Source organism: Vulpes vulpes, chromosome 13 (assembly GCF_048418805.1).
Source record: "Vulpes vulpes isolate BD-2025 chromosome 13, VulVul3, whole genome shotgun sequence".
Classification (NCBI taxonomy): Eukaryota; Metazoa; Chordata; class Mammalia; order Carnivora; family Canidae; genus Vulpes; species Vulpes vulpes.
Genome location: NC_132792.1, coordinates 149,484,641 through 149,504,835, shown reverse-complemented (window position 1 = coordinate 149,504,835; position 20,195 = coordinate 149,484,641). Strand labels below are relative to the sequence as shown.

The 20,195-nt window shown below is 51.1% G+C and overlaps 1 protein-coding gene across 1 annotated transcript; it reads right to left on the bottom strand.

Annotated features, from left to right (window-relative positions):
• Positions 1 to 3,611: 3,611 nt before the first annotated feature.
• BATF3 (basic leucine zipper ATF-like transcription factor 3) lies at positions 3,612 to 15,968 on the bottom strand. Its single transcript, XM_072733309.1, has 3 exons — positions 15,808 to 15,968; positions 12,935 to 13,039; positions 3,612 to 4,081 (listed from the first exon to the last, which is right to left on the bottom strand). Exons 1-3 carry the CDS (start codon positions 15,883 to 15,885, stop codon positions 3,896 to 3,898), a joined length of 369 nt encoding a protein of 122 aa, XP_072589410.1. The 5' UTR covers positions 15,886 to 15,968; the 3' UTR covers positions 3,612 to 3,895.
• Between the last annotated feature and the right edge of the window lie 4,227 nt (positions 15,969 to 20,195).

The following is a 20,195-nucleotide window of genomic DNA, read 5'->3' as shown; positions in this document are numbered from 1 at the left end:
TTGTCCAAATGCATCAACCAGGAAAGTTCCCTTGGCTCCAAGTATGGGGTAGTTTGCAGATACTTTGACCTTGGCCAGCTCCATTCTCACCCCTGGGGTTACATGCCATTACTGAGGGGGCTTCCAGCGGCACGTCCCCCCTAGGGACTCAGCAGCAGGGATGCTTTAGGTTCAGAGCTCAGGATCCCTACCCCGTCTCCCATTCCTCCTTCCTTCTTTCCCTCTCCCTCTTTTTCTCCTGCCCTTCCTGCCTCTCCCCTTCCTCTTCTCCATTCATTCTTCTTCCTGCTCCCTGGGTTTTGTTTACGAGCCTTCTTGCTGTGACACAGATGACTCTGCCAGGACTTCCTGGATATTGTAGGAGGGAAGATGTGTCAGTGAGATGCAGGGCCTCCCCTTTTCTTCTCCCTCTTGCCGGGACAGAACTCACAGCGCTGGTAAGTACACCCGGACTGTGGAAACCCTAGCATTGATGGGAAAGAAGAGAGGGGCTTTTGGGTCTCTTGCTTTCCTGTCCGTTAGTGTCATCACTTCAACCAAGGTTTGGGGCCAAAACTGGGGCCTGATTCAGTGATGGAAACCCCAGGCTGGGCTGGTGCAACACAGGGAGGGATTGCGGACAGGAAGTGGTGTGGCCGCGTGGGTGTGAAGGAAGGGTTTCCTCCCTCTGACACTTTCTATGCTGAAGGGCCTTTCTCAGCCTCTCTCCCATCCCCCTCAGCCCAACAAAGAGTCACTCGGTAATGGTGACTCCATTCAGACGTGGGGTGCTAGGTCATGCATACAGCAGCAGTGTGAAGACAACCAAGTAAATCCAATCCCCAGCAACTTCTCTACTTCCCTTGTCCCTCCTGGAATAATACAATAGTTGCTCAAGTTCATACAGAAATTTTGCTTCTTCAGGGTAGGAGCTGGGGAGCTGAGACACCCCTGATGGTACAGGGAGGTTGATAAGGACATACTTAGCAGCCAAGCTCTGTGAGCGTCTGGTTTTCAGAACTCTTGTCACAATCGTCAGTTATCCTGGAGGGGACCCCGCAGCACCATGGCTCATGACCCTGGGGTTCCCTAGTTTGGGCTCCTTGACTCCAAACTTATTGCTCTGACATCAAAAGTGGGGGCAGCTCCACCTCAGTGAATACGCAGCTCAGGGAGGAAGCCCCCTGTGTTTAGCAGCTGGTGTGAATCCAGGCCTTGTTAGCAGATAAAGCAATTAGCACATCGGAGCAAAGTGACTGGATCTGGGGGTATTTAGGAGGCACAAATGGTGGGCTTGGTGAATTGCCCTGGGGACACCGAGGTTTCAACTATCATGCCAGGTGGGTAACAGAGTCCTCTGTTGAACAGGTAAAAACAGATTGAGAAGCATCTTTGAAGGGAAGACAACGAGATCACGAGTACAGCTGTGAACAACGTGCTGAGTGGGAGATGTTCGTACGATGTTCTCTCCGAGACATGGGGCAGGGCAGCTGGATATACCTGCCCTCGTTCTGCATATTATCGGTTTAGGGAATTATCAGTTTAGGGACAGATGGAGATGGAGGCCCAAGAAGAGGAGTCCCTTTATACTGTGAAGCAGCAGGTAGAAAGACAGAAAGGAATGCAGAAGCTAGCATCTTAATTTAGGGAATGAAAGGAAGATAAGACCTGAGATATGTCCACTATATTTGGCACCCAGAGCTTATTGGTGGCCTGCAAGGGGGCAGTTTCAGCGAGGGGGGGGGACAGTTTCAGCTGAGGACATGGCTCAATTTCAATCCCCAGTGTCCCTTATAGCTCAGTGAGGCCGTGTGACTGAGGTCTGGCCACAGACTGTGGGCGGAAACGAGACACTGTCACTTCTGAGATAGAACTGCTCCCCACCGTCCTCCCTGGGCCCCTCGTCCTGAGTCTCCCGACCAGAGTAGAGGACCCCAAGGCCTTGGGAGCACAGCGCAACTCAATGGAAGGAGACGGGTCTCTGAATTATCATATTGTGTTATTGGGAGCCAGGGGACTCAGGCCAGGGAGACCAGCAGGCATAGACACCCCAGGGTTAGCAGGAGAGTGGGGGGCAGCCAGCCAAACAGCAGTTCCAGAAGGGGTCAGAGTGGATCGGGGGTCAGTGCCGCTGGGCTGAAGGAATGTGCAAGCCGGGAGAGCACCGAAGTACAGTTGTAGGATCAGGCTCAGATCCTGTCAGAACCTCAGGTGTTCCCTGCAGGGACAGAAAGTGCTGGAGTTGAAAGACTGGCAGCTTCAAACCGTCTGCGGGTACAAGGCACACACTCTGTGTGCTCCGACTCACAGCCGCATCGGCCCCTGGGGCCTTGGCTCTGAGTCTGCCCCTCATGAACAGGCTCATCGCCTGGACCGTGGCAGTCCCGGCCAGCCCTGTGAGGTGCTGACGCAAGGTCATGCCACGTTTAGACCCCAGGTCCCGACTGTAGCCTGACTCCATCACCTCTGCAGCGGATCAGGAGTCATGTCGGACCATCTGGGGTTCCAGCCTGGTTCTGCTCCTTGCTCATGGGGGGACCTTGGGCAAGGCCTTTCCCTCATTGCATCTGAGCCCCTCACCTGCAAAAGTGAATGGATCAGGCTGGATGATTTCTAAAGTCTCTCTTACTAAGAAATGCCATCATTTATGAAACAGGTGTATTCAGGAAGCTTCAGCCTGGTTTTGCCAGGGGGCAGCAGCCCGGGTCTCTAACCGCAGACTTCCAATGCCTCTGACCAGGGAAATCTTGCAGCCTTCAGCCTGTGTAAAAAGAGGTCTGGGGGGAGAGAGATACTTCCTCGCCTAGCAAAGGCAGGCCCACGAGGCGTAGCCGATATGAATATTTGTATGAAGTCAGCAAGTCGGTCACCCCTGGGAGGGGCTGTGTTCTCTTTCTTGTCTCACTTTCTTCTTTTTCAACCATCTACATTTACAACAAAGCATTTTCCTTTGTTCCCATTTCTTGTGCCCTTTATGATGACATGGCTCCGCCCTCCACAAGTCCCTTGGTCCACGGAAAAAGAGAATTGGAAGAGGATGGGGAGTCTTCTACCATTTTGCTTTTCTCGCTGGGGCCACCTTCAATTTGTCTTGGTTCTGCTTTTCCTGAAATAATAGTTAGACGGGACTTTTGAAAGGAAATTGCTCTCCTCATCTGCCAAAATATTTGTTTTTTTTTTAAACTAGGGGACAGATTTCCCCCATTGCATTGTGATTCAGACTAATCTAAAGTAAAACTGTCTTCTGATCCTGTGCCACTTGGAATGGAATGGGGAGGTGATCCAGGAGAGCAGACAGGAAAACCAGCCTGGGATAGAACATTTTCCATGACGGTCCAGCATGGGTGGGGGTGCTGACCAAGATGGAAGGCTACCCAAAGCAGAAGACAAGCACGAGTCATGCCCAGCATGACCTTCCCTTGCTGACCCAGTGGGGGTGTCAAGAAGTCCCACTGGCCTTGGCACCCCCAAAGGTGCCCCCTGCACTGAGCACAGTTACAGCCACGAGGAAGATGACCAGGAAGGGAAAGCAAGACCCAGGGCCACCAAACAGCCTTAAGAGACAGAAGGTGCCCTCCTCTGGGACCAGGAGATATATTGTATTTTTAAATTCCAAGAACTTGGCAAAAGGAGAGATCATAACCATCTTTATTATCCAAATTCTAGAGGAGATAATTCTGCACAACTGGAACCTACTAGCTGCCAAAGTGGACGGAGGTGACTCCTGAGGGTGGCCTCCCTGCCCGGATCCACTCAGGGCCCTGCAAGGCATCTGCTGGGGACACAGCCAGGAGCTCCGAGGCGGTGACCCGGCCGCAGGTCCCCCTGGACCCAGCCGTGGAGGGAGCCCTCCTCCTCCCAGGTGTGAAAAAGACCAAGGCTACCTCCCTCGGCAGAGGAGGACGGTGCTTGGGCTTCACCGGGGCAGGCAGCCGGCCACAGGGTCCGGCCGTGGCACCGGCAAAAAGTTCATGGGGCACAGCAGCAGTGGGCACGTCTTCTCGTGCTCCTTCAGCGCCTCGCTCAGGTGCTTCAGCTCCTCCGTCAGCTTCCCAATCTCTCTCCGCAGCACGGTGTTCTCTTGCTCCAGGCACTCATACTCCTGGACAGGGACACAGAAGGAGTGGGATGCCTTCTGCAACCACATTCCCTCCCCGCGTGCCCACCTCCTGCCCAGGACAGCCTTCCCGCCAACTGCGCCCCCTGCCACCACCCCTGCTCCTTTGTTCCCTTGCTTATCATTTCTCTCCTCCCACCGCGATGAGAGGTTCAACAGGGCAGGGCTTTGCTTTTTGAATCGACTTTATGAAGATATGATTTACAGCAAGCAAAATACACCTGTCTTAAGGGTGTAATTCAGTGAGTTTGGGCAAATGTCAACGTTGGTCAAGAGAACTGTGTCACTCCTGAAAGTTCCTGCGCAACTCCCCTCCCCTCCCCCAGCTGCTGAGCTGCTTTCTGACGATCTCCTATCTCCGTTGGGGTCACTGCTGTGGCCTCAGCACCCAGAACAGTGCCCGGAACCTAATACATGTTTGCTGACTGCATGAGTAAATGGATGAAAATATCCCTTGCCTTGGCTTCGCCCCAACGCTCATCCGTGAAGTCTCTACTATATCAGAGTCTGCAGAGGCTTAGACCTGGAGGGGCTCAGAGAGACCCCCTCAGCCCAACCCACACAATGCAGAAACCAGACATCCAACCTGTGCTGGGCACTCTCTTCTTCAAAGGACAGTCCCTGCCATTTCTGGGCGGCTCTATTAGAAAGCTCCTCTTTGCACTGATACAAAATCTCTCTCTCTCTCCTTCAAACCCACCTATTGGGCTTGGTTCCACCTTAGGGAACCACACAGAGTAAATTCAATACTTCTTCAACATCGCAGTTCTTGAAATATTAGGAGACAGCCACATACCACTTCCCCTTAGGTATGCTCTGAGCTCAACTGTCTCAGGTCTCCTGAGTTCCTTGGGTTTTAGGACTTTTGGCCCTCCTGCCCTCCTGGAGGTCATCCTGAGCCACACTCTAGTCTGCCAGGATCTCTCTGAAAAAGTGTCATTCCCAGAATGCAGTGCATGATTCTGGGGACGGCTTGATCATGCCAGGGGGATGCATGGAGGTGGCCTGCTCCAGGGCTGGACCCCAGTCTGCAGCCACCGCACTCTGGGGATTCTCCCTAAGCTTGCAGAGAAGTGCAAGCTCTGTGTGCTTCTGCTGCTTCTCTCGTCTAAATTTGGACGATGACTGATGTTCTAGAGATGCAGGGCAGGTTCTACATCCATTTCTCTTGACTTTCACCCTGTCCATGTGGGCATCTACCAGCCTAGCAAAATCTTTCTGAATCTTAATGTGTTAGCTCATGGATCATGACACTACGCAGCTCATGGATCATGACACTACGCAGCTCATGGATCATGACACTACGCAGCTCATGGCTCATGATACTACGCAGCTCATGGATCATGACACTATGCAGCTCATGGATCATGACACTACACAGCTCATGGATCATGATACTACACAGCTATAAGCTGCCCATTAACTTGATAAGTAGGTCTTCCCTTTTTTTCCTCCAAGTCACTGGTAAGTTCTACAACACTTGACCAATGGCAGAGCTCTAGGGCATGCCAACAGAGATCATCTCAAGCCTGACAATCTTATTTAAATCTTGCTGCGATTTTGTTTACCGTGCATTTCCTGAGGTGGGGACCCAATCTTACTATTATCCATCACATCTTGTCTCTTGCTAGTAAATTTTAAGAAATAATTTTTAAAAGTCTGATTTTTTTACAGGCCTCTATGGCACACACAAATTCTCAACTCTGCCTCTTTGCGAATGCTGTCCTGCTCCACTGGACTACCTTCCTCCTTTTCTGTGTGAGCCCAACTCAAGCCCATCACCTCCAGGTCGGCTTCCCTGGCCATAGCACCTAATGAAACTGCATCCCTCATTATGTGTTCTATTCAATCATGTATTATATTCAATCTTACTTATACTAAATAAGAGCACTCCCCAAAGATCAGAAATGTATAGCAGCTAGGAGCCTCTGCTACCCTCTCCTGTACCCTACCTATTGGGCCACTGCCCAGTGACTCCTCTGGCTCCTTCTCTCACCCACTTCCTTCCCTCCCCAGCTCTAGGCACCAGAGGGACTACACATAGAGGCCATCTGAGTCTTCCCCAGGTGGGCCCTCAGGGTGGTCTGGAATACTCTCCAAGGCAGCAAGCCGCACCCCTTTTCCCTGCAGGCTGTCCAGGGTCAGTCTGGCTTCACTAGCGCACAGGCCGCATTCTGCCTTCAGCTCTCCTGCCAGCCCCAACTCCTCACACTCTCCTCTGGTCTCAGACAAGCTCTAGTTCTGGAGCCCAAATTCCATCTACGGCGCAGCAACAAGCCCTCCGTGGGTGAGGGAGAGTGCAGATGGGAAGACACGGATAGTCATCTCAGGAAGCCTGCATGCAGCAGGGGGGTGACAGGCTGCAGCTCTGTGGGGCACGTGTACACACATGCATGTGCGTGTACGCACACACACACACGCAGCTGGAAATGTTCTTCACCTCCAAGTAAAATGGAGAATAGATACCAATGGTTCCAATGAGCTAACATGTTAACTAGATTCCAAAAAAACAGGAAAAATCTCTTTTTGTGGCAAAATATTTCAAACTGCCCTTCTGGATTTATTGAATTTTGTGGCAGGATGCTGTGAGCTTCGGAGCTTTATCTCTGGAAGCCATGAGGGGCCACGCTGCTTAAAGTCTTCCTGAGGGACCACTGCTTCCCCCAAGCCCCCGCCCAGCAGGCCCCTCATCTGCCTTCTCTGCAGGGACTTTCTCTTCTGGGATTGGACTTTTACTCATAAACCTGCTAAAGGACTTTCACTGAGCTGAGGGAATAAAAACCAGAGAAGTAGTCAAGATCTTCAGGTGAGAACAGCTCAACAAAAACAAAAGGAGGTGCTGGGGCAGATGGAATGGAGCTGAGAGGACACAGGTACCTGGGCTTGACACCCAAGAAAAATAAGTAAGAACATGAGGCCCTTTGTTGTTGTTTTTTTTTTTTTCCAAAGATATGATCAGTTTAGCTCAAATCTTGCTGATTTTCACATCTTTGGCCCCATGAGGTTTGGAGGTTTGCTGCCTCCCCTGGCATTAGCCAGGACATGGTCACCCGCAGAGACCTGGTGGTGGTAAAATCATTGCATAGCCCAGTTTGGCCTCAGAAATTAAGCTGTCTGGGCAGTGATTCTCATCTGGAGCAAATCTGGCAGTCTCCAGGGGACATGTGCACTGTCCAGGGACAGCTGGGTTGTCACAACTGTCGATCCTACTGCATTGAGTGGGTAGAGGCCAGGGAGGCTGCTCAACATCCTACACAGCACAGGACGGCCCTCTCCCCAAACAAGAAATTATCTGGCCCCAAATGTCAATAGTGCCGAAGCTAAGAAACCCTGGCCTGCGTGTCTAAGAGGCTGATTGGGGAATAAGGGGCTGTCTGGGGGTATCCAGGATCCAGGATGACACACCGGCACACAAGCTGATGTGGGTACCAGGGACCAGAGATGAAAGCAAAGGCAGAAAGGAAATGAGGGGGCGGGAAAGGCCATCAGGAGGGCACAGCCACACACAGACCCCTTTCACAAGCGAAGAAAGTGAAACTGAGCGGCGCGGTGACTTTTCCAAGGTCATGCAGACTTGGAACCTGATTTCAAGGTCAATGGCAATCCTTGACCAAGGAAGCAATTCTGCTTTCACTTGGCAGTGCCTGGCCCCAAATTTCCCCGTGGTGGTTACCAGCAGCAAAGGGCTGTCGGCGCTCAGGATTTTACAATAAGCCTCTTCCCAAGCCAGAAGCTGCTGTCCTTCCCAGCAGAAAAATTGTGTCATCGGGGAGGGCTCTAGAAATTGGGTGTCATCATCAGTTTCTGAACCAAGGGAAGACGACACGAATGAAGCGTTCTCTTAGAATATGTAACATCTGAAGAAACCGTGACAACACAGACCACAACCAAACTGCCCAAGAAATCCGTCAGTTGGTGACATTTAGGGTTCCTGAGGATGGCATCGCTGCCTTCCTTTTCTGACTCAACGTTCTTTCTCAGTCTTACACCTTGGGGTGCCAGGCTCGAACCTGGCTGACCCACTTCTAAGACACCTTTCAGCCTCTTGTAGAAAGCTGGACTGTTCACTCGGGTCCCTATTTGTGGATGTGGACTCAGGCGTGTGCCTAATGTTCAGAGATGAATAGGGGCTGAAATCCCCATAAGAGGTGTAGGCGCCTTGACAGGATGATATGAAAAGCCACAGTGAGCGCTGAGGTACACAGACGCACATTAGGAACAGCTTCTCGGCACCACGGTGGGGGCTTCCAGCAATCACCTCCCCGAGGGGAAAACTCACACCGAAGAGTGGCCCCAGCCTCTCGGGCACGGCCTGCCCAGTGCCAGACTGTCCCTCCCCCAACCCCCAACAACCGAGATGGAGAATTGGGAGGGGGGTGAGGGTGGCCCAGAAGCTTCTAGGAGCTGGGACTGGAGGAGGTTTCTCAGGGTGGGAGAGGTAGGAGAGGCTCAAGGTGAATGGACGAGGTGGGCAGGAGAGAATGGTGGGAATTCTAAACAAGCCCTAAATAGTCCCCTCTGTGGTACTCGAGAAAGACAAATAGAGACCTGGAGTTACTCTGAGATACGCAGCAACAGCTGCCCCACAGGATGGGACAGACCAAGGGCTGAGTAAAGCCCTTTGCTTTTTCTCTTTTTTAAAAGATTTTCTTTATTTATTCATGAGAGAGAGAGAGAGAGAGGCAGAGACACAGGCAGAGGGAGAAGCAGGCTCCATGCAGGGAGCCCGATGTGGGACTCGATCCCGGGTCTCCAGGATCACACCCTGGGCTGAAGGGGGCGCTAAACCGCTGAGCCACCGGGGCTGCCCTAAAGCCCTTTTCATAGGCTAATCTCCCCAGGGACTGGCAGGCAGCCATGGCTACTGGGAGGAAGCTTTCTGCACCTGTTAGTGTCTCCTAGAGAGCGGGCCTGATCCCAGCTTTGAGGAGGTATCTGAGACCTGTGTGTGGCTCTCACTTTCCCCATCCTTGATGTGGCCTGGAACCCTAGGGGGCCTGAAGGGCTTTTCTCCCAGGACCCAGAGCAGCATGCTAGGGTCACTCACTGGAGCACAGTAAAACTATTCACCACATTTTTAAACCTGACACTCCACCCTCAATACGTAGATTTTTTTTCAAAGTGGCTCAGTGGTTGAGCGTCTGCCTTCCGCTCAGGGTGTGATCCCAGGATCCGGGATCGAGTCCCACATCGGGCTCCCTGCGGCGAGGAGTCTGCTTCTCCCTCTGCCTCTCTCTGTGTCTCTCACAAATAAATAAATAAATCTTTAAAACAAAACAAAATGAAACAAAAAACAGCAGAGCTATTATTCATGTGCTACCCTTGGGTCCAGAGAGGACATTCCCCTTCTACAGTAGGACTGGGCTGCATTTCCATTTTCCTGAACCAGCCATCTGCGCCCCCACACCCCCATGTGACCAATAACACTAGTATGTAGCTAGTGACCAGAAAAGTGTGGACTACAGCTTTGAGGTTTATATATGGATGGAGTCACTGTCCTGGCCTCCTTGATGCTGTGTTTCTCAACAAGATTGGCCTTGACAAAAAAAAAAAAAAAAAAGATTGGCCTTGACAAGGTGATCGGTCAGTGGTGGGTAAACTTGATCTACTCTTCTGGCTCCACTGAGGCAGAGAAGGGAATGTTCTCCCATGGAGGGACTGGGTTTCAGATCAATTAGCCCCATTTCCCAAAAGAGCACCTGGCATAATCGGTCATGTGACACAGTGTATGGACCCCAAGAGAAGCTAGGAACCCTACAGAAGGGTCCCCCACCACAGTTCTAAGAGGAATGAGGCAGGAGTAAATGTGGTGCCACCCTAACTTCCCCAGGCATCTGGCTCATTTGGGTATCAAATCCAACAATGACAGATACTGAGAGAAACTCATCTTTTTTGACACTGTAGTATTTCTGCTACCTTCTTATGTAGGCAGAGTAAGGGCCTCCCAAAGATGTCTACATCCAACCTCTGGAACCTGTGAATATGCTACCTTATGTGGCAAAAACAAACAAACAAAAAAAACTTGCAGATGTGATTAAGTTAAGAATCTGAATGTGGGGAGATTATCCTGGATCATGTGGATGAACCCAATGTAATCACAAGGTTCCTTACAAGTGAAAGAAGACAGCTGGGTGGTCCAGTAGTTGGGCGTCTGCCTTGGGCTCAGGGCATGATCCTGGAGTCCCGGGATAGAGTCCCACATCGGGCTCCCTGTATGGAGCTTGCTTCTCCCTCTGCCTCTCTCTGTGTGTCTCTCATGAATGAATAAATAAAATCTTTTTTTAAAAAGTGAAAGAAAAAGTCAGGAGTCAAAGGAGATGTGACAATGGAACAGTGTCAGAGTACTGCAGCTTGACAAAGGCTTAACTAGCCAGTGCTGGCTTTGAAGATGGAAAGGGGACCACACGCCAGGGAACACAGAAGCCTCTAGAAGCCAGAAAAGGCAAGGAAGTGGATTCTTCTCCGGAGCCTCTGAAAGGAATGCAGCCCTCCTGACACCCTGATTTTAGCCCCATGAGACCCATTCCAGACAACTGACTTCCAGAATTGTAAGATAATAAACCTGCGTTGTTTTAAGCCACCAAATTGGTCAGAATTCATTAGAGTTCATAGGAGACCATATACTTGCCTCAAAAACTCCTATGCTTCCAATAATAGGAATGAGAGCTTACTCCCTCTCTTTGTGATCCAGCAGCAAGGCCCTGCCCACAGTGGTGCTAACAAATATTAGTGGAATGAATCTACTCGCCCTCGCTCCACGGAAGGAGCACGTGTGTGTTATGGATAACACATGTGTGTTATCTATGTCATTTAGCCACCACCACACACATAATCACTTGGGACTTACAACTGAGTGTCCCCTAGTGTTTTCTTATATTAATGCACCTGGCTTCGATGAGAAGCTTCCTGAGGGGAAGGGCAGACGGGGTCTGAATGCAGGGCCAAGTGCTAACTTGAGCCACAAGTGCCCTCTGGGGTTTTTTAGTAACATGAGGCTAAAACCGGGACTGCTTCAGGAGCAAGGAGAAGGAAGAAAGGAGGCAAAGGACATTCCAACTCTTCTAGGGAAAGTTTACCGGACCAATACAGGCTGGGAAGGACCTTCTCTGGCCATCACCACAGTATTTGTGTGAATTACTGAAATTAAGTGTAGTGCATTTATCTCTTTCTTAGGGCCCAGTCTCCCTACTTCCAAGGAAAGAGGCTGATGTTTATGAAATATGCCCACTGTTGAATTTCTATCAGTGGATCAATGTGCATCCTAAACCAGTTCTCAGTTCATTAGGAAAGGGTTTTCAGAGATTGTTGTTCCCCCTCCTAACACCTCAGTGCCTGCTATGCTGTCGACACCCCCAAAACAAGCTGAGACAAGCTATGCCAAGACAGCAGGCAGGGAAGTACTAAACTTAAGTCCTCAATTACTTGCACCCATCCTGTGTAAAGATGAGAGTTCAGAACTGTCGCTCATTCTTGGCACAGATCCTTGGGCACCTCTGAGGCCAGTTCCTGATATGAAGCAGTTCCCATATCCTGGCTTTGAGATTTTGTGGGATTATGCATAAGGGTAGAGGAAATTGGAAGAGTTTAGGATAAATCCCAGGTTCCTGATGTGGGTGATGAGAAAGGGGACGAGCTCCATTAACTCAGTGTGAAGACAGAAGAAAGAGTCTCAGAAGAAACACATATCACCACCATGCTGCATCCAAGCAGCCTGCAGCAGACCCATTTGGAAACATCTAAGCAGACGCTGGAGATATGGGGTGAAGGCCCCGGAATGGAGGTCTTGCATGGAGTAATCAATGTGGGGAGCTAATGCTGAGAGAACAGGTTCATAGATCAAATCTTCCAGGGTGGAAAGGCTAAAGGGCAGAGTCTGAATGCCTGGTCAACACCAACATTGCAGAAAACTGACAGAGGAAGAAGGTAGCAAAAGAAACTGAGAAGTTTGGTGTGTTGGTTAAAAGGGACAAGCGAGAAATGTGGTCTTTTAGAAGCTGAAGACCTTGAAAGAACGTCTCAGGAAGGGGAGAGTCAGTGGTGTCGAATGTTTCAGCAAAGTGATGTGATGGCTGATGAGCCTAGAAAGAAGCCCCTGGACCAGACAGTGCCAGAGCACTAGCGACCTCTGCAGGAGCAGCTTCCATAGGAAGGGGGTGTGTGTGCGCACATGTGTACTCACGTATGGTCATGTACATGTGTGTGCATGTGTGTGCCTGCACGTGTACGTGTGTGGGGGTGTGTGCATGGCTGTGCACATGTGCATGTGTGGGTATGTGAGTGTACATGTGGATGTGTGCATGGCTGTGTGCCATGTGCACACACGTGTATGTGGGGGGTATGTACAAGTACATGTGGGTTGCATGCATAGGTGTGTGTGTACGTGGGTGCACGTGTGTGTTTGTGGGTATGGGTGCATGCATGCGTGCATGGGTGGGGAAGGGCAGCAGAGAGGCCAGCAGAGAGGACCAGGGAGTAAACGGCACTGAGGCCAGTGGAAACAGCAGGATCTCTTGAAGGAGTTGGAAAGGGAGGAAGGAAAGAAAATCAATGGGGCAGTAGCTTGAAAAAGAATTGAGATGGAGAGGAGGTTTTGTTTTACTCTGTTTTGACTTATAAAAGGAACTTGAGAGTGAGAAACAACCACTGGATGAGGGAGAAAGATGTCAGTGAGTGAAGAATCCCAACACTGGGCTGGAAGGACACAGTGAAATGAGACGTGAGTGTCCAAATTGGTGGCGACCAGGACATGACCTTGGGGCCGCCACCACAGTGCGAGAGCGGAGGATGGCTCCTCTCCAGGGGGGGCCTCATGTGGCTCTGCCCCAACCACAGGCTCACCTCGTGGAGTTTGTCAGCCTTCTGGGTCTGCTTCTTCCGACTTCTCTGAGCAGCAACTCGGTTCTTTTCTCTCCTTCGGACCTTCCGATCATCATCCTCAGGACTCTGGGGGAAACGTCTGGTTAGGTGCATTGTCTGGCCCCTTCCTTGACCCTCCTCTGCCCTCTTTCCTCAGCATCGCTTGGGTTCACTACTTTATTTGCAGTCAGGGCCAGTGCTTGTTTCTTCATGGGAGGGACAGCAGTTAGCCCCTTGTTCAGGAGCACTCACCACGTGTTGGGCTGGCCTTACGTGTTAATACCCATGAGCACCCTCAGAAATGTGTGGTGTGACTGCCATTTAAAAGATGAGGATAAGAAACTCAGAGAGGGTAAGGAACTTGCTCCAGGTATCACAGCTTGTAAGTGGGTAAATGGGAAGTGGAACTCAGGTCTGTTGGACTCCAAACCAACGTTCATAAACCTCTACCCCACAGGGTGTGTGCCTGGAAGAGGTGCGGTGTCAACGTCCATCTGAGAACGAGGAAGGCAGAAGGCATGTGCTATCTGGAACTTGCTGTGTGCCAGGACTTATGCCACCACACACAAACAGGTACTTTTGATGCCGCGTGCAAATATTACGCTTATAACTAATTGCAAACACACAACTCTACCAACACATCCAATGATCTTATTTGAACACCACCTCATTTGAACAATGCATGATGGACATTTTGTTTCCCGGGTCAGAGTGAATCAGAAAGCAAACTGATGATGTGTCTTGAAAGCTCTCAGCTCTATATGAGATTTAACCAAACCTAGTTGAATCTTTCAAGTGTTCTGAAACAGGCAGGCTAAAAAAAAATGTACCTACCAATGTAAAAACATTTCAGTCATAGAAAAACATGGAGAAGTAGAGTATTTGTTTTCCAGAATCCTGTGAGAAGGTACCAAAGGGGTGAGGAGGGGGTATCCTGTTTTAAAGAAATAGTTTAAGAGGCAAGAGGTCGGGATGCCTGGGTGACTCAGTGGTTGAACGTCTGTCTTTGGCTCAGGGTGTGATCCCGGGTCCTGAGATCGAGTCCGGCATCGGGCTTCCCGCGGGGAGCCTGCTTCTCCCTCTGCCTGTGTCTCTGCCTCTCTCATGAATAAATAAATAAAATCTTTAAAAATAAATAAATAAATAAATAAATAAATAAATAAATAAATACCAAGAGGTTAGTAAGATACAAATACAGGAAAGCTACTTAAGTATTAATATTAATGGAAAGCAAATATTAATAATATGAAATAATGAGTAATTTCAGTTATTTTATCTGGTCTTGTATTCCAAATAGAAGAGGCACATATCTTCTCCCCAAGTTCTGATGGGTAAGGAATTTTCAGTATGTGGAGGAATGTAAGTCTATAGAAGGAGACAAATAAATAACATATATATATAAATAATACAGCAAATGGATGTGGTCTGGAAGTAACGCTTAAGGGACTGGCACAAGGTGTTAAAATGTAGTTTTTTAAAGGCAAAGAAGTCTTGGTTAACATAACCAGAACACCATAGGAGTAAAATGTGGTGTACAGGACAAAATTTTAGCTTTAGAAATTTTAGCTTTAGAAGCTTTAGCCCCTGGTTTTGTCTCTTACCGTCAGTATAGCCAGGGGGAAATGGGTTAATTTTTCCAAATGCTCAACTTTCTCATTTATTGTAAATGCGAGTCATTCATTCTTTCAAGAAGTATTAGCTGAGTACCTGCCATGTGCCAGGCACTGGTTTAGGACTGGAGATGCATGCCCTGAACAACTGATCAGTCATCTCTGCAGCCATCATTCTAACAGCCTAATGCTTAGGACTAGCATAGGATAAAATAAGATTTTTATCCTAAAGCTCCCAGGACAGGGTATGTATGCCCTTAGTAACCTCTGTAGAGGCTGCTATTTTTTGAGTCTCCCATAGTGCTTGTCACCAAATCATGCCTCTTCGATCACCATCAAAAAAGTCATAGGACACAAGAAAACAACCTGCATCCTGCCCCCTGAGAGTGGACACTCAAAACTGGATTTACCACCAATCCATATGGCCACAACCTGAGAACCCAGCAGTAACGTTTAAGCAAAACAAAAAGCGGGAAGCAAAGTGTTAAGACAGTCATAAGTTATTAACCATATCTTCATCAGTCCCCATTAAAAAAAAAAAAACCAACCATGAGAGGTTATTATTATATTCATTTAGCCGGTGGGGAAACTCAAAGAAGCCAAGCAAAATGCCCGGAGCCACGCAGCCTGTGTGTGTGCTAAAGTAACCGAGGTCCAAGCTCAGAAATGTGTGACTCTCTAGCGTCACCTGATGACACGATGTGCCAGGCATCGAAATGGAAGGGGGGGGGGGGCGCGTAGGGAGCCCAGTGGGAAGTGCTCGCTGCCCCCCCCCCCCCCCCGCGGGCCAGCCCGCCTGTTGCCCGAGCACGGAGCTGCACGTGCCGCCGAGGGTCCACCGGGGGCGGAATGGGCCGAGGGGTTTCCACCAGCCCGGGGCTCAGCGCAGGGCCCCCACCCCGCACCCTGAGGCCGACGGGCCCCGGGTCCCCATTCGGACGGTAGATGCTGGAGGCAGGGGCACGAGCTGCCCCTTGGGCGCGAATGTCCCCCGCGCGCACCCGGGCGCCCGGGAAGGGCCACGCGCGCCGGCGGGGGGGGGGGGCAGCGGGCGCCGCGCAGGGACGGCGACGGCGGGCAGCGCGGGTCCCACGTGCGGGGAAGCGTGGACCGTCTGCGCCGTCCCCACCCCGCGCCCCCCCGCGGTGCCCGGCCCCCGCCGCGCCGCACCCGGAACCCCGGCCCCACGTCCGCGTGCCCCGGCGCCCCGCGGGCCCCCCCCCCCCCGAGCCCCGGCTCCGCTACCTGCGGCTGCGGCTGGTTCCCGGGCGCCGCGACGCTCCTCTGCAGGACGCTGCCGGCCGCCGGGAGCACTTGCGACATGCCGGGCGCTCCTCTAGCCCGGCCCGCCCGCCCGCCCGCCCGCCGCGCAGCCTCGCGGAGGAGCGGCCGCGGGCCCGCCGCGCCCTGCACGCGGGCGCTGCCTACCGGCGCTGCCCCGGCGCCCGCATCCCCGCGCCCCCGCACCTGCCGCCTCCGCCCCCCGCCCCGCCCCGCCCCGCCCGCCCGGCCCCGCGGGCTTCCCGCTCTCCCCGAGCCGCGGCCGCCGCGCCACGCGGGTTTCCCCACCCCCGCCGGCCCGCCCCTCCCTCGCCCGCCCCCGCCCCGTTTCCTCCGCTCCCCGCCCTCCGCGCACCTCGGGGTCCCAGATCCCACCCAGGCCGCGGCTCCCCCCGCCCCCCGCGCTTCGTGGAAGTCACGTGGTGGCTCCGAAACCCGGGAGGGAACGCGAAGCCCCCGCCACGGGAGACGACGCCGGGGTGGCCGGGGGGTCGCAGCCCTCGGGGAACTCGGGCTGAGAAACCCAGGTGGGCGGCCTGGAGGGGGCGGCGTTTCCCGGACCCACCTCGACGTCTTCCTGCGCACCCGCCCGCCTCTCCCTGGCGCCGGGGTCACGGCCTCCCGGGACTGTCTTCGCGGCGGTCGGTCACGCAGGCTCCACTCCGCGTCGGTCCCGGCCCGCGAGGGGCAGGCCAGGGCCGGGCCGCTGCACCCCCACCCCCACCCCCACCCCCACCCCCGGCCGAGAGCCGCGGCACCGGGGGGCCGGGGGGCGGGGGGCGGGGGGCACCTGCGGTGGGAGAAAGCGAGGCGGGGCGGCCCCGGGGCTCACTCCCTCCGTGGGGGCGGGCGGGGGGTGGGGGAGGAGGCTGTCCTGAGAGCGAATCTGCCCCCGCGGACGTCACCAGTAGCGGGTTCGGGGCTCTGCACCTCCGATGCCTTTTCAAGGTTAAAGTGGCAGGTGCTCTGCCTACGAGGTGAGATGCGGGCCTTGATGTCAGGCTGGGGACAGGGCAGAGGCGCCGGCGGGTCCCCCTCCAGCTTGCCTGACGGTGCAAAGACACGAAGTACTTGGTCCCAGCAGAGACAAAAACCAGCGGTTTCGGGTTTGTGGTCTGCGCACTGTGAGCCCCGGGAAAGAGATAACCGCGAACCTAGAAGGGCGAGTGGGAACCAGCGCCAGGAGGTCAGACGTGCCTTCCCACTGTGGTCGCCCAGGTCCTCAGGCGCTGGGGCGGCAGCGGGGGACGGGGCGGGGGCGGGGGCGGGGGGGCGCTCCGGGGTCTCAGTCCAGTGCACTTGGCTCTCCGCCAGGATTCAGGACCCTGGCGACAGCTTTGGGTGCACTTGATCGCCTGGCCGGGAGCAACCCATCCTACGGAGCCCAGGGCTGAGTGCAAGGCAGCGGGAGGACTGAGGTGGGCGCGACCCCTTATGGGGACAGCGCTGTACCCGCATAGCATCAGGGCCAGCCGCACAGCGGAGCCACCTCTACATTCGGTTACCCGCCTACAGTCCTCTTCTCACTCCTGTTTATCCTTTGCATCACGCTACATCGCTCACGGTCGCCCCGGAGCGATCACTTTTGCAAACCACACAGGTACACACAATGGTCCTAGTACCGCGCTGCGCACGCACACACACACACACACACACACACACACACACACACACACGTGCGCGGTACATTCATTGCAGTAGGTCGAATGTTTCCTGGAAACATAAGAACTCTAGCAAGATAGGAAAACTTCTGGGTCAAGTGGTCTTGAATTTTCAGAAGTGCTTTCATACCCCAGTGTTGTTTAGGAAGGGAAAGGGTGAGGTGAAAGCACAGCGGACATTTAGGTGCAGTCCCATCGCGCCTTCTGGGTATTGCCGTTGGGCTGTTCCCACGGAGCCACACCACACCCTAAGTCCCCTGGGGCTGTACCTTCTCACTCCCCACAGAGCCTGGACCCGCGTCCCAGCACAGGAGAACTCTTCATATAGGCATAGGCCTTCTCTCTTAGGTTATCCAGGGGTCTCTTCAAATACATCTAAAGGAGGAGGCTTGGTTAACTAGTGAGCATTTAAGGAACAAGTCAGTTTGACCTACTGTCACACATCAAAATGAACAGATTAAATAATTAGATGCAGAAAACAAAATCAGGGAGATAAAACAGAATTAAATTCTTTATTAAAGCCCTGGGATAATACATCATGGAGAGACTTTTCTAAGACAACATATGACAGGAGATAACCCTTGGAAAGATCTGAACTATACAAGAATGTTAAAGTGCTTTAGATGAGAGCATGCCCAGAAATTACAAAGACATGGGAAAAATATTCTTAATAACTGTTATAAAGGGTTAAAATCTCTACCGTATATACAGTCCATAAAAAGGAAAAAGAAAGGGGCACCTGGGTGGCTCAGTGGTTGAGCGTCTGCCTTTGGCTCAGTTGATCCCGGTGTCCTGGGATTGAGTCCTGCATCAGGCTCCCCTTGGGGAGCCTGCTTCTCCCACTGCCTGTGTCTCTGGCTCTCTCTGTGTCTCAAAAGTATAAATTGCACAAGGGACATGACCTGGCATTTCCCAACAGAGGAAATTATCAAGGAAAATAGATATAGGAAAAAATATATATTAGAATAAGAAATATGTTAAAATACTAAATTAGCAAAATAAAAAGTATGAAATATTGGTGAGTATGGTGAAATTGCTGCTTTCATATTTCATTGGTATTGTAAGTTGGCACAAATTTATTGGAAAGCAAATTTATTGTCATTTTTAAGAACCATGGAATAATCATCACCTTTAACTGCATTTTCCTTAGAAAAGTTCTAGAAAATCAGGCAGCCCTGGTGGCCCAGTGGTTTAGCACTGCCTTCAGCCCAGGGTGTGATCCTGGAGACCTGGGATCGAGTCCCACGTCGGGGTCCCTGCATGGAGCCTGCTTCTCCCTCTGCCTGTCTCTCTCTCTCTCTCTGTGTGTGTGTGTGTGTGTCTCATGAATAAATAAATAAAATCTTTGAAAAAAAAGTTCTAGAAAATCATCACAGAAGGCTCATTGTAAACACTAAAAGAGAAAAATACTATATGTACTGAAAGCTCATAATAGTTATTTTTAAGAGTAAAAAATGGTAAGCAACATAAATGTCCAATTATAGGGGAATGACTGACTAAAATATGTTTTAGTCATGGGGTGGAACAGTATGCATCTTTAAAATGACAGGCATGCAAACAAATTGCCATTTGGAAGATTTATTGGATATAAGGCAAAGTGAGAAAAAAAATCAGGTTACAAAAAGTGCAAGTATAACACGTATAAAAAGATGTGTACAGCATAACAGTATGCTGTACTTTACACTTAAAAATGTCTAAAATAGTAAATTCCATGCTGTAGGCTTTTTCTTTTTCTTTTCTTCTTCTTCTTCTTCTTTTTTTTTTTTTACCACAATAACAGAGTGTGTGCATAAGAGAAAAAACTGGAAGAGAATATACCAAAATGCTAGCTTTTCTGCTGTGGTGGTGGGATTTTAAGTAATTTTCCTTTTCCTTTTTTTTTTCTTTTTAACTTTTTGGAAAATATTTTGTTATATTAACATCGTAAAAGGTTTTATATTTACAAGCACTAACTATTGCCTTCCCTGACTAAGCTCATTTGCCACACCAGAACACCAACACCTCTTTGACCAGCCTCTTTTCTTGCTTTTCTGGAATATTTTTTGATTTGTTTTGTTCTAGGTCAAGAAAGAGAAACAAAAAAATAAAAAACAATGAAAATGAAGGAAAGATAAACAAGAACAGACATTTCAAGTATCTCCTTTTCTTCTTTTGCCTTTCTTTTTTATCCATAGTTTTTCCCTTGAACTGGGAGAAGAAATTACATGGTTTGGCAATTTCCTATGACTATCATAGTGACCCTGAATTACATCTTTAGGGATAGGGGAGGAGGTGCCAGAGAGCTAGAGCTCAGTGATCAAATCCTCTGGTGATTCACTTCACACGATGACAGTTCTTTATAAAAACAAGTTGCTCGGGATGCCTAGATGGCTCTACGGTTGAGCATCTGCTTTTGGCTTGGGGCATGATCCTGGGGTCCAGGATGGAGTCCCACACTGGGCTCCTTGCAGGAGCCCTCTGCCTATGTCTCTGCCTCTAGGTAGCTCATGAATAAATAAATAAATAAATATTTAAGGAAAAAAAAAAGAAAGAAGTCAAATTGCTCAAATGCTAGAAAACTATGTCACTACTTACTTTATTTTAGGGAAACTGGCTTTCCAGTAACTCTGTTTTCCCTGCTTTTTCTCCAGAAGGGGTCCTGCGGGCTTCGGGTGACGCTAGAGGAAGGAAAGGTTAAGGCAGAGACCCCTG

Coding starts and splice junctions, on each gene's coding strand:
- BATF3 (XM_072733309.1), bottom strand. CDS start 15,885: ATGTCGCAAGTGCTCCCGGCGGCCGGCAGCGTCCTGCAGAGGAGCGTC. Junction 13,040..15,807: donor GGAACCAGCCGCAGCCGCAG/GTAGCGGAGCCG, acceptor CGTTTCCCCCAG/AGTCCTGAGGATGATGATCG. Junction 4,082..12,934: donor AGGCTGACAAACTCCACGAG/GTGAGCCTGTGG, acceptor GTCCCTGTCCAG/GAGTATGAGTGCCTGGAGCA.